Below are 14,269 nucleotides of genomic sequence, written 5' to 3'. Positions count from 1 at the left end.
AAACTGATCGTTTCATTGTAACAATTTTTTCCAATATGGATTCTTTTTTCAAGTGTTTTTATTTTATACCAAATATATTCCTAATTTTTTAATGCAAGTACATTGCAATAAACGATATGTGGAAACAGGTAAGCAATAAATGGATACACATTTATAATATATATAAATAATGTATCTTTTATTTATAATTATTTTTTTGAAAAGTAAATAACACTTAAAGTACTAGTTATATACAATAAAAATAAGTTAAATAGCTGTGCCACGTTCCAAATTGAGTTTGGTTTCGCGGGTATATTCGCCATAAAATCTTTCTAACTTCTCATTGAATTTGGCATTACGTTCATTAATATAATCAATATCTGCATCATCATTGTGCATTCTTCTTCTGCTATACCTCTCTCGTTTAGCAATCCTATAAAAATCACAGTAAATGTAATTCGTTAGTATATTTAAAAAAAACAATTTATACCATCAAAGTAAAAATTTGAACTTGTAGATTTACGCTATCAAAATGAAAATTTTACTTACTGTTTTTCTAAATTGTCAACCATTTTATCGATTGCTTCTTTCTTATCTTCATGAAGGCCATGCAAAATTGTATTTTTATCGCCATAAAATGCAGGTCCAAGTTTTTCTTTGAGTTCTTCGTACGATTCCATATTTGGCTTAATATTTTTAACTAATCTATTATATTGACGAACAGCAGCTTGTTCATAATCTGAAAAGCCTGGATCTGGATTCTTCTTGTTTTTCTTTTTTCTTGCTATGCGCTCCGCTTCCGTTGCATCTATATGAAGTAATTTAATTCTTTCGTAATCGTCTCCCTTCTCTTCTGCAATTTTCCTAGCGGCTTCATCTTGTATTATCCATTCGGCTTGTCTTTTTCTTGATTCCCAATTTGCTGGAAGTTTATTTCTTTTATCTTCCTCAACAACTTCTTTGTGATTCTCTTGTCTCGCTTCGTTCTGCAGAATTAAAACACTTCGTATAGTACAATAGCAACGCGATTGAGGTTAGTATACATTCAAGTGCAAATTATTTACCCTTTTGGTATGAAGTTCCCGCAAACGTTTCTTCCATTCTACTTGCTTTTCTTTCAAAGGCTTTTCTTGCGATTCTACGATCGTTTCCATTACAGAAGAATTTAGTATTAATCGATAAATAGATAAATATCAATTATCGCTGCTTTACTAACAACGCTCGATGAAGTTGCTCGACACTAGCGATGCGTCATCCGCAGTAGTTCGATAATTATCGATTGCGTTCGATATATCTTACATGAGAGTCGATACGTTCAAAGCAAAAGTTTATAAATGTTTGTATCGCGTCTGTATTAGTACATACGATAAAACGTTCTTAAACGTTATCTTATTTAATTACAAACAACTAGTGTTTTATTTAAAATTCCAATGCATAATTTCTCGTTATGACGCCGTAGAAAATGAAAAAAAGAAAAAGTAATAAATACTCAAACCACCATCGAATTAATGGTATTTGATTAACAATAAAAAAGAGAGTAGGAAGGCACATCGATGTTAAATATGGTAAGAGATCTATCAATTCTATTTTCACATGCAACCTACTTCAGCTCGATCCCTTCTTTCGAGTGGCGGCAAAGCGGGACAAAAGCGCGCTTGCGCGATCGACGTTAGAACTAATCATGACTAGAATATTTTCCGTAAAATGCTTGCGGTCAGTACCGATTGACGCGTACAAGCGTACGTACGTATGGGGAAAGTAATGGTTGGAATCGTAAACTGTGGAAGGTTGTATCGTAAATCGTGTAGGACGTAGGGTAGTAGGAAATAGATTCTAAAGCTTAGTGTCCCATTGGTAGTGCCGTTATCGGGTGGTGAGTGTAGAGCGCGCACTCGGGAAGTCACGTCGAAAAGTACCGAACGAAGGCGAGGATAACCGAGTGAAACCGAACTGAGCCGAATCATATGCGAGATCGTGGCGCGAGGGAGCGACCCACGAGTATCCACGAGCTCGTAACGTCCGCGAGTGAGAGAGCCACCGAGGATCGTTCTTCTTCGTGCTCCTTCGTCACGACGCACGATCGATCGGGCTTTATGGAGACCCTCGAGGCGAGCCACGCGTGCCGCCTATGCGGCAACAAGTCCGGTATCTCCATAAATATCTTCGACAAGAAGAAGAACCACCTCAGAAAGATCAACGCCGTTCTACCGATCATGGTACGTGCCGTTTTTCTCGCAGCCGATGCTGTTATACTCTTACCTATATAACTTAGAAACTTCTTATTCTTTGGCGGGCATAGACGTGGCTATCATTATGGTCCTTTTGCGATATATCCCTATCTTCCGTATCCCTCTCTCTATCTATCTCTCTTTCTCTCTCTCTCTCTCTCTTATTCCCTGTCGATCCTCTTCGCTTTCTTTTTTCCTCTTTTTCTTTCTCCTTCCTTCTCCGTTCCTCCTCGCACCTCTCCTCACTTTCATATTCCAACTAGGCTACTTACTCGAATTTACGGTACACGATAGACGGACACGTCCTCTCGTCGATCCTAATACGATGAAAATCCGATTGAGGGTGAAACGGCGACTCGATATATTCGATCGATGCGCATTGTTAAACTCTTTGAGATAGGAACTCCGTGTACATTCGAGTCAGAAAATAGGCGCGCTTGGATCTCTAAGGGTAGGCCGCCAAAAAGTTAGGTTATCGCGACGTCGCGTCTGCAAAATGTGCTTGTAAACACACAAAGAGCAATAATCAATGACATTGCGTAATTTTTTGATCGACAAATTACATCTATCGTATATTGATTTTCTTTTCTTTTTTTGTCTTGCCAAATATTCAAGATACATAGGTATATCGTGTTCTTTTTTTCTTTTCTTTCTTCTTCTTCCTCTTCTTTTTTTTTTTTTATATACTTTCTTTCTATCCAGGAGCCATGTTAGATTAGTTTTAGGAATATTATGAAGACGTAAAAATATATATATATATATATATATTTTTTTTTCCTCACTCTTGAAAACTTTTCTACAATATTTATCGTCGTTGTAAATATCGTTGCGTACTATCGAAACACGTTCAAATGAGATTTTCGAGATATCGATGGACGAATTTTCAATTGATATATAACAATAAATTTTGTATTAATCTGTAACATTTGTAAATCGATCTGTTAGAAAAGGATCTGTTGATTTCAGGTACACGAGATGGATTTATTGCCGAAGTTGATGTGTCATCTCTGTAGCTTCAAGCTCGAAGAATTTTACAAATTTTATTTGAATTGTTTGAAGACGGATGCACATTTAAAAAGTCAATTGTCCTGGATGAAGAAGAAAGAAGAATCGAAGGAAAGGATCGGTACACCTATGGTACAAATAAAAAATGTTAAGATCAAGGTCGAGCCGATCGATTACGAAATGTACGATTTGGATCCGATCGTTAAAAACGTCGATTATATAGATTCGATGAAATCCAGGACGTTTCCTATGAATAGATCGTCAAGAGCATGTGGGATTCGCGAGAAGATGTCATATAAAACTTATTGTCAATGTTGTTGCGATAAAAAAAATCAAAGGGAACGATCGATATCAAAGGAATATAAAAGATCTTGTCCTACGGAGAAATCTACAAATGACGAAAGAAATGTTGAAACTAGAACCGTTGCTGATGATTCATTGGAAACCATTAGAAACGATATTTTACCTAGTCCGTATTCCAAAAGAATTTCTATAAATAGTTTAACCGAAGGAAAGAACGAAATGATCGGCACGGATATACCTGGGAACGACGATAAGATCTATAGAAATCGTCGCATAAAAGGTGAGGTATTAAGGAATCCCTTGACCTGTATTTTACGACCTAGAAAAATTTCCGTTAATTATGTAGAAACGAGGAAGAAATTACATAGTACCTTTAAAGTGCATAACGGTGCAAAGTCAAGCGACGATGTTCGTAGGACGACGTCGTCCTTGGCTGAGGCAACAACAAGTATTACGCCAACGATAAAAATCGAGAAGGAGGAGGAAGAAGAGATGGAAGAGATGGAATTGGAAGTAGAGGATGAAGATGAAAATGTGAAAGAGGAGGGTGACGGAGAGATGGAAGAAAAGGAAGAAGAAAAAGAAGAAGAAGAAGAAGAAGAAGAAGAAACGAAGAAGATAACAAATTTCGAAGGACGCACGTTGAGACCGCGCAAAGGGACGATCGACTATAACGAAAGGAAAAGGAAGACTTTCGATAATTTGTATCGGCCGTTATCGCACGATATTAATCTTATTAGTGGTAAAAAGCAAAAGGTTGAAAATATTACGGACGAATGGAGATTGGAGAAAACGAAACAGAAGACAAAATCTATGGAGAAGAACGTTAAAGTGAAGATAAAGGAAGAAATCATCGACGATCTCGAGAATATACTTGTCGATAATTCCGAGAAGTATAAAACGCGTAAATCGATGAAAAATTCATCCCTAAGTATCGACGCTACCCCTACAAAAATTCTTCCGAAGACTACAGAATCGAAATTCGTATCGACAACGAGTCATCTACGAGAATCTAGGGATAGTTCGCATCTCTCCGATAAATTAGAATCCTTGCCAAAGGTATTAAGCAAATCGAATAAAATAGTCGCGAAATGTAAAAAGAGTTTACCTATGGTAAGCCAATCGTTAAAATATTTAAGGAGTCATAATTTTTATCTTAGAAGTGGTAAAATCAAAAACTTTCCTGCCGATGTCGATATATTGCCAGAGGCATCGAGACGTAACGCGAAACAAGTTAAGTCTCGAAACGATCTAAAGATTAAGAAAGATCTTTCGAATATCGATGATAATTCTTCTTCTAGTACAAATGTTCCTTCATCTGTTAACCTGAAACATTATTGCGAACAATGTAATATAAGTTTCGCAAACAAAGAACTTTACAAGTTGCATACTTGTTACGGTTGATCTCTCTCTCTCTCTCTCTCTCTCTCTCTCTCTCTTTTTGTTTCTTTTTTTTTTTATTTCCTTTCATTTTGTCTTCTCTCTTCTTTTTATTAAGGTACGATGATCTCTTCCTTCATTTTTTTTTTTTTTTTCTTTTTAATTTTTACTTTTATTTCTATTTTGTATTATGATATAGCACAAAGGTTAACGTATTTTTCATTACCCATATGTCGTACACTTATACCATACAACTCAATCGATCGTGCACGTGTATGTGCGCGCGCGCGCGCGTTAACATTTTTATTAAACTATCTAAGAGTTTGTATATACGGAGATTAATATTGACATATCGTGTGTTGAAAAGAGATATATTCGTCGATAGATTATGATAAATGCGTAAGGCCAAAGCAATTGTAAAGTTGATTTTAAAGATAGTACCTTTATATATATATATTTTTTTTTCTTCTTTTTTTTTTTTTTTTTTTTTTTCTTTTTTTCTTCTGATTAACAAGTCGTATCTTAGAGTATTGAGATAATGAACGATAAATACGGACCATACGTACATATATATTTTTTTTGTTTAAAGATGCAAATCATTTTTACTAATTATTATCATTACTATTTCTTCGTGCAGAAAAATATATAAATACATACATACATACATACATACATACATACATACATACATACATACATACATACATACATACATACATACATACATACATACATACATACATACAATAAATATAAATATATACATATATACAACACACATATATACATACATATATACATATATACATACATATATATATACATACCATACATAAATCATACATACATACATACACACATACACAATACATACATACATACTTGTTACTTGTTACTTGTTTATCCGTAGAGTATACGGACGTGATACAAATGTAATGCAATACGCTTAAGAATATAAATAGAGATTCACATATCGCCTTTGTAATTGAAAAAAAAAAAAAACAAATATATATATATGTATATAAATATTTTATGATAAAGAAAAGATATAAAATAGATTACATGGTTAATTTTTGTGATTTTTGTGATATATATATATATATATATATATATATATATATATATATATATAGTTATGCTACCTGTATGTGTGCGTGTGTCTGGTAACTGGTATGAACAATAAACGAAAAACTTTTTAAAAAGCGAGATTATATATATTATCACAAAAAAAAAAAGAAAAGAAAAGAAAATAGATTTTCTATTTCAAATCGAATTTATAATAGAAACAATCAAATTGCGTATGCGAATTATTCTATCACGAATACAATGTGCATTAAATACCATATAAATCGATGGAATAGGACGATAATTTCGACATTTGCATGTTTTAGTAAAAATATAAAATAGGACGTTTTAAAAGATTGAACACTTAGAGTGTCACGTTTATTCATCCACGATTGAGCGAGAAAGAAAGATGCATATTTTTTACAAGTAGATGTTTTAGTAACGTAGTTTTTTTTTTTTTTTAAATTATTTCATTAGGTACTTATACGTCGACTGATGATTAAATATTCCTTTTTGTAATGCGATTAGAAAAAAAATTTTAACTTCGATTACCTAAGAAAAATCAAGGTAAACGAACGTTCGTTACATACTTATAAATTTTTAGTCATTGTCAAGACTAACCTGAAAAAATATACTTGACACTCAAAGCGTTAATAAAGAAATGAAAGAATAATAAAAAAAAAATGTATAAAAACCTTATCGAACGAATATGGATAAATAAAAAATCACTGTTTGATCCGACGTTATGGTGAAACAAACAAAAAAAAAAAGAACAAAAAGGAAAAGAAAAAAAAAAAAAAAGAAAAAAGAAATAATCGTTCTTATCAATGATTGTTTTTAACGTTGGTACTTACTCGTTAGATTACGATCTGTTATTCTTTGATATTTAATCGTAAGACAATCAACAATCGATCGAGGGTTGATCATAAATTAAAATATTTTGTCATTTATTCTATTGTTTAATAAATATTATTTCCCTATTATATATATATATATATATATATATATATATATATATACACACACACAATTTCTTTTTTTTTGTAATATGATAATATTAGTTTGCTAAAAAGAATATTCTTTTTACTTTGTCTCACGTGCGAGCGCGGGCGTACGATGAAGATCATTTCGAATTGAATAAGTTTTTTTTTCTTTTTTTTTTTTTTTTTTTTTTGGAAAATAATTTTTATCCAGGATAAATACGTTTAATAGCATTTACTTAAAAGATACGGTTAAAAGATACGGCCAGGATAATAAAAAAAACAATTTTATAGTACCGAGTAGAGGTCGCTGTGATGTTGCGCACGATTACAAATATCAAACAAACAAAGTGACGCAGGTGTTAATTCACTCAAAAATATGATCGTTTATTGTATTATAGTTTAATATTTGATTGTGCAAAAAGTTGTGATGTTTTCACAGCCAAAAGAATCTCCTTCTGTGGAAGACGTAAGTTATTTTATTATTTTTTAATATTCTTGAATTGTAACCTTGAAATTTTTTCGCGAACATCGAAATAATTTATTTCTTAAGTAAATTATTGCTATTTTATATCATCATGATATTTTTTATAACGTCTGATTAAAAAAATTATTTTCTTTACTCCTTTTCTTTTCTTTTCTTTTTTTTTTTTTTTTACTATTTAAATCGTTCTACAGTTTACCGAAGACGATTCTTTGGGATCTTCGATAAGTTTGAGCGTAGGTGAAAACTCGATACACATAAAAGAAAAACCTAAATTGGTAAAAGAACCGGAACCTCCACCTGACAGTGAAATAAATCTTGAAGAAAAATGGTGGTTAAAAAGGCCAGATACGCGTCTTGAAATCACAAATACTAAAGCTATAGAAATGAAGACGAAGAAAACACCTACACCTTCACCAGACATAAGTTCTTCTATGAAGGAATTTCTGGAGAAAGAAAAAATGTGCAAAGTGAGGAACAATGATATTCGATTTGTTTTTAATTCAAATATATGCAAGGTCTTTTAATACATTATTTGTACATTTAGATCATGCATAAAAGCGAAGGAGAGGTTAAAGATAAGGACGACACATTATGTGATATACTAGCTTCTGTAGCTTTCGACAAGTATCAATCAGATTTTGAAAGTACGTATTATATTACGAGATTGTAATATCTTTTATTTTTTATATATTTTTGTTGAGTATCTTGAGATATTATTCGAACTTTTTCTAATATTTTTCTTTTATATAGATGCGACCGACGAAGACATAGGTAGCATTTTAGAAGAAATGAGCAGAATTGCTGGGGCTTTAAGTCCAAATTCTGCTCCAGACAACGCAAAATCTGGAAGTTCAAGTAAACATCATACGGAAGAGGAAAAGTCTGTAGAAGAATTGCTAGAAGAGGCTGAAAAACTTGTACTGAAAAATACTAGTAATTTATCAAAGAGCATATCAAAGTCTGAAACTTTAGTTCCTGACAATGATCAAGATAATCAGGAAGATTTAAGTAGAGTTAGAAAATTAGAGGAAGATATTTTTCAGTTGATAAAGGAAGAAGTACATAAGGAATCAGAGAAGATTAAGAAAAGTCCGAAATATGAAAAGAAAAGGGATACTAGTCCTGGAATTGAAGTGGTTTACGAGAATGTCAATGTTTTGCGACCTCCTAAGACATTAGAATTTCAAAGAAAAAAATTTGAAGAACAGAAAGTAGAAATATCTAGTAGTTCTGATTTAGATGATCCGATTGAAAGACATTCAAGATCAGAAGAATTAAAAAGTATTAAAAAAATGAGCGAAAGTAAAGATAGTTTGCAAAAAGAAATAACGGATGTCGATAAAGATTTTTTTGAAAACCTTCTGAAAAGATCTAAAGAAAGGTTAGAAGGTGGCATGTCAGGTAGTTCTAGCTTTGGACAAGAAGATTTTTCACATTTTTTAAAATTGTTACAAGGTCAAAGCGATAAAAAAGAACAAGAATTAAAAGAAACTATTCCAATATATGATCTTTTTTTAAAATCAACAAGAGGAGATGGTATTTCTATTGTGGAGGGACAATCAACTATCGATAAGAGCCCAGAATTTCCAGAGAAAGAAATTTCTGAAATACTGGAGAAGGAACTACCTCATACTCATATTAAAGGAACAGAGCACAAAACGGGTGAACTAGAGTTAAGGGAATCCAAAGAAGTTCAACAGTTAGACGATAGAAAAATAATTGCTGCTTCTTATTCTACTAAACGAACGCATGATCAGTTTGTACTACATAAGGTAGATCAGACTTCTCCCAAAGTTACCGATACGAACGATGACAATAAAAAAGTTGTCAATTCCAAAAATGAATTGTATACTGTGGGACTTACTCCTAGATTAGAATTGTTTGCAGATGCTATTCCTAAACTCATTGCTGAAAAGTCTAACGAAAATATACAAAAAGAGAATAAATTAGAAAGTGATAAGGAATCCATTATAAAGGAAACTAACACAAAGATTAAAACTAATACAGCCAGTTCGGAAAAAACTTGTCGAGTTAATAGCAAAGATTCTTATCTACGTGATTGGCGGAAACGTGTATCGGATTTGCCAAAAAGTAGTCGTGTTGTTAATGCTCCAGATAATAAGAATCAGAAGAAAGAAATTAGATTCTGTAAATCTAAAAGTTACGATCAAATCTGTAAACCACAATTAAAGAACTCTCAAGAAAATATAAAAGTTCCAAAATCTGCAGACATTACAAGGAAAGCAAATCCATTAGTAGTTAAGAAATCTCCTATATTGAAACCAAAAATACAATCCAAGCCTGTTTCAAAGTTTTTACCTAGAAGTAAAACTCTTTCACAGTCAAAGGGTGATATAGAAAAAGCTGGTTCCACATTAAGTTTACCATGTAGATCTTCTCAATTTAGATCTTCACCTGAAAGTCCTATGGCTGGTGGTGATACAAAGCAGAACGTAATAAAAAAAGATTGGGAAGCCTCGTGTCGTGAAGAAAAACATAAGAATATTTTATTAAAGCAACAGTTGGAATCTGAAGTGAAATTATATAAAAGTCAAATAGATAATATGCGTTTGTCTTTTGAGGAAGAGCTCTTTGCATTAAGAAAGGAGAATATCATTTTGAAAGCAAAAATAGATGAACTGTCTTTAAATGAAAAACATGAAAAAATTCATTCAAAGTCGGATGCTAAGGTTATCGTTTTGGAACAAGAGATAGAAAAGCTAGAAAATGTAATTCGTACGTATGAAGCTGAGAATAAAAAATTGATACAAGATACAAAACGTATGCAGGAAGAAATAAAAAAGTTGCAGCAAAAGCAGAAATCTAGCACATTAGAAATGAACGAAATGCAACGTTTAATAGATCGTATTAAAGATTTAGAGGAAGATGCATTAAAATTAAATTTAGAAGTTTCTGAGCTTAAAGAGAAAAATGCTGATTGTACTTTGAAGAATGATGATTTGATACAACAAAATGGTTTACTTAACGATGAGTTGGAAATGTTTAAAGAACAATTTAGAGCAAAGAATGACTTTATTACAGACAGGTTACAGGCGATGACCAAGGTAGAGGTTGATTTGAAAAAACAAGTGGAAGAACTAAATATAAAATTAAGTTCTAAAAGTGATCAATTACGCACAACAAAATCAGAATTTGAAAAACTTCAACAAAAAGTTCTACCCTTGGAGAAGGAGCTTTTAGAATTTAGAGTTAAGGAAGGTAATCTTCAAGAAAAATTACAGACTGCTAAAAATCACGTTGAACGTGAGAAGCAACTTACACAAAAGTTGAAGGATCAAGTAATACTTGATAACAAAAAAATTATGGATTTAACCAGACAGGTACGTGAAATGGAACGTATTCTTAAAAGAAAAAATCCAGATTCGGTATCTGCTTTAATATTAACTGCTAATTCGGAACAAGACAAAATAGGTACTGAGAAAGTAAAACTACTTGAAGAGAGAATAGCCGTTCTTGAAAAAGAAATAGAAAGCAAAGAAGATATGTCACAGCAAAAGTTGTTCGACTTGCAGCAAAAGTTTTCTGATATGAAGGAAAAGTATACTTTGCAGATAACAGAATTAGAAGCTAAATTACTAGAAGCAACTGTTGCAAATCAAAAGGTATACAATGATATGTTTACGCAAACAACTATTAAAACCAGTGAAAGTAAAGGAGTAGAAACGTATAAGAAAGATGAAAGGTCTTTATCAATCGATAAAGAGGAAAGAAAGGATCAAAGAATTGTAAAGGTTGGTCCAAAATCACAAAATCCAAAAGAGGATGCTCATCTGATTGCAACGATACGTGGACTTAAATTGGAACTTTCGAATAAAGATAGGGCAGTTTCTAAGCTTACAAAAGAATATCAGGAGTTACAAAAGACTAATAGACGATTACAGAAAGAACGTGAGAAACTTTTAAATGATCGTAGGACTTTCAAAAGTGCAGATCTTGAAAAAGCTAATGCAAAATTGTTGGGTTCGCGATCTACAGAAGGTAATGATCAGAACTCAAACATATATCAAAATGGACATGTAACAGATCAGGGTTCGCGATTAACCGCGTCTACTCATAAATTATATGATCCAATGCATTATACAGAAACTACTGACAATGCCTTGATAAAAAAATTATTGAACGATAATGAAATTCTAAAGGAAGAACTGAGCAAAATAAATAAGGACTTCATGGCACTGAAAAACAAGAGACTTCATGATTTGAATCTTCTACAGGAAGAACATGAACGAGAAATGGCTACTCTTGTGAAGGAATATAGCATCAAATTTGGAGATTCTAAAGTGGTAAAATTACAGGTTTGTGGGCTTGCGAATAGCGTTTTTTCTTGTTTTTAATCATTATTCCACGATATTTATATTTATATGCTTTACATATAATTTATACATCGGATTAATGTTTATTAATGTTTTACGATTACTCTGTATAATCTGATTTTTTATTCTTCTTCCTATATTTCTTTCTTTCTTTTTTTTTTTTTTTTTTTTAACTAGCGACTCTATCACTGTATTAATGTTTTAAAATTGTACATTTTGATATCAATTCTATTATAATTTTAAAACTTTTAGGGACAGGTTAATACACAAGTAGCTGTAATTACTCATCTGAAGGAACAAATTGATAAATTAAGGGATTACAAGGAACAGGTGGTTGTGTTAAAGGCTGAACGAGAACATTTAGAGAATAAAGTGAAAACGCTAAATGAGAAAGTTAAATATCTTTCTACACCGGTATGTAAATAGCCGATGTGAGTGGTCTTTCTCATTTCGGTTGATACTCTGTTTGTTATAGGGAACTGAGCAGTTACAATTACTACAGGACAAAATTACAATTCTTCAGCAGAGGCATGAAAGTCGCGAAATGACCTTACAGTCTTTGGTACGTAATTTGCTTAGAAATCGTACGCAGTGTAAAGACTGTAAGAATGAAAAGGGTAAAAATCGACAGCTTTGTTACTTTCGCCAAGAACTTGATCATATTCTTGCAATGTTACAAGAAATTGCCAATTCTCATTAACGCTGACACGCATTTAATGTGTCTTTTCAAAGTGCCCATAAGACTGTTGTTAATCACGTGATTGTAACATCACATAATGTCATATATGTGGTGCTTGTTTCGTTTGTTGATCGATATGATTTGTTTCGTATGAATCACGTCGAGGAAAACCCATGGCCAAAGTCTAACGTCCATGATATAATTAATATTAGCTTTAGCCGTGTATTTTTCTTTTCTCGCTATTGCATCAATCGATGTTGAGACTATTACAGAAGTTTTATCGCCGCGAATATAAATATCAAGGAACTTCTTATGAAAATCGATGAGATTTTTCATCACTGCCAAAGATACGACTACTAATAAGATAGTAGTTACTATATAGCTATCAACGAAGTTATATACGTTATTAAATCTCCTTGTCTTCTCTCTTATGCCTGCTTGCCATTTTATATATATATATATATATATATATATATATATATATATGTATATATATATGTATGTATATTTATATATATACACACACAAACATATGTATATGTGTATATATATATATATATATGCAACGAGTTAGCCAAAATAATAATAAGTTAAAAGCTTTGATTTTGACAAGTTTACAAATTTATTTTTAATAACAGGATCAAGAATATTAATTTATTTACTTTATATTAGCCATACATTAGCATTAAATGTGTTCCAACCTTTTGGATTTCAAATTTATAAACACATGTATACGTGAAATGTTAATTATTCGTTATTTTATTAACTGCGACTCGACGAAGTAATAGATTGCGTCACCACATAGAGATTTACTTACACGTCTATCTTCCAGAGTTAGGTAGAATCTAGTTTTTTATAATGTCCTTTCTTGAAGATTGTTGTAAATAGTTGTCATCTTCTTCGGAATTATATTTATGTCATATTTATCCGAGTTCCATTCGTACTCGGTATTTCATAATCAACGAATTCATATTTGCGGTTGTTACATTCGTACCAGAGTGAAGGAACTCATTCATTGCTAAAAGACTCTACGCATTTGTAGTTTAAATGATCTCGCCAAAGTAGTTGTATTTATATATAGCACACATACATATAAACAATCGCACAATTTAACGCATTCCGGCCTCCATAGTGTAATGAAGAATTCATCAGAGATGTATATTTTATTTATTCTAATTAGAAAATTCAAATTTTCATCTAAATGTATAACTTAAGCTAATTAAGTGGAGCGATTACACGAGTCGAATTCTTTTTCTAGTATGGTTCGGTGTACGAATAGTATAAAATGAAATAAAAAAGAAAAAAGAGAAAAAAAAAAAAATAGAAAACAAAAAAGACAGAAAAAAAAAATTGCAAAATTTCTGTCTCGTGTAATCGCTGCTTGTTTTTATTAAAAAAGAACCTGTTGATATATTCCATGATTAATGTGCTACATCACGAAGTTTCGCTACTACGTTATTCAATTATATTATTATTCGTATAGCTGAAACTAAAAATTGATAGTAGAACGAACTTAAATGGTTTTTCAAGTTTGTACATATCTACTTGAGCCAGTTTAATAGTTCTATATGACAAATATTATTCTTAATACATTTACTATCAAACTATCCTTCGTAATATTTTTTCAAATAGTTGGATGTATCGGTTTTTTCTACTTTTTTTTTTCTTTTTTCTTTTTTTTTTTTTTAATTTATGATTCGTATAGATATCACTTTTTCAATACGAGAAATTGTATATTTAAATATTCGAGAGATGAAAAGAATGAAAATCATGTTACATATTGTGTATAACATTGTTTTATAAAGTATATCTGATCTATTTCTAGATTA

The 14,269-nt window shown here is 31.7% G+C and overlaps 3 protein-coding genes across 3 annotated transcripts; 2 read left to right on the top strand and 1 right to left on the bottom strand.

The window, feature by feature from the left end:
• Positions 1 to 157: 157 nt before the first annotated feature.
• Positions 158 to 1,302, bottom strand: LOC122632400 (pre-mRNA-splicing factor Syf2). Its single transcript, XM_043819136.1, has 3 exons — positions 1,044 to 1,302; positions 529 to 965; positions 158 to 412 (listed from the first exon to the last, which is right to left on the bottom strand). The coding sequence occupies exons 1-3, from the start codon at positions 1,131 to 1,133 to the stop codon at positions 247 to 249; spliced, it is 693 nt and encodes a 230-aa protein (XP_043675071.1). The 5' UTR covers positions 1,134 to 1,302; the 3' UTR covers positions 158 to 246.
• A 120-nt stretch (positions 1,303 to 1,422) lies between these two features.
• LOC122632393 (neurofilament medium polypeptide-like) lies at positions 1,423 to 5,577 on the top strand. The gene is made up of 2 exons (XM_043819116.1): positions 1,423 to 2,195; positions 3,174 to 5,577. The coding sequence occupies exons 1-2, from the start codon at positions 1,944 to 1,946 to the stop codon at positions 4,917 to 4,919; spliced, it is 1,998 nt and encodes a 665-aa protein (XP_043675051.1). The 5' UTR covers positions 1,423 to 1,943; the 3' UTR covers positions 4,920 to 5,577.
• Positions 5,578 to 7,149: 1,572 nt separating this feature from the next.
• Positions 7,150 to 12,929, top strand: LOC122632421 (centrosomal protein of 162 kDa-like). The gene is made up of 6 exons (XM_043819168.1): positions 7,150 to 7,409; positions 7,619 to 7,894; positions 7,972 to 8,071; positions 8,178 to 11,743; positions 12,014 to 12,175; positions 12,237 to 12,929. The coding sequence occupies exons 1-6, from the start codon at positions 7,371 to 7,373 to the stop codon at positions 12,459 to 12,461; spliced, it is 4,368 nt and encodes a 1,455-aa protein (XP_043675103.1). The 5' UTR covers positions 7,150 to 7,370; the 3' UTR covers positions 12,462 to 12,929.
• Positions 12,930 to 14,269: the final 1,340 nt, after the last annotated feature.

Source organism: Vespula pensylvanica, chromosome 10 (genome assembly GCF_014466175.1).
Source record: "Vespula pensylvanica isolate Volc-1 chromosome 10, ASM1446617v1, whole genome shotgun sequence".
Classification (NCBI taxonomy): domain Eukaryota; kingdom Metazoa; phylum Arthropoda; class Insecta; order Hymenoptera; family Vespidae; genus Vespula; species Vespula pensylvanica.
Note: the sequence above shows the minus strand (reverse complement) of the source record. Positions and strands in the feature narration are given on the sequence as shown.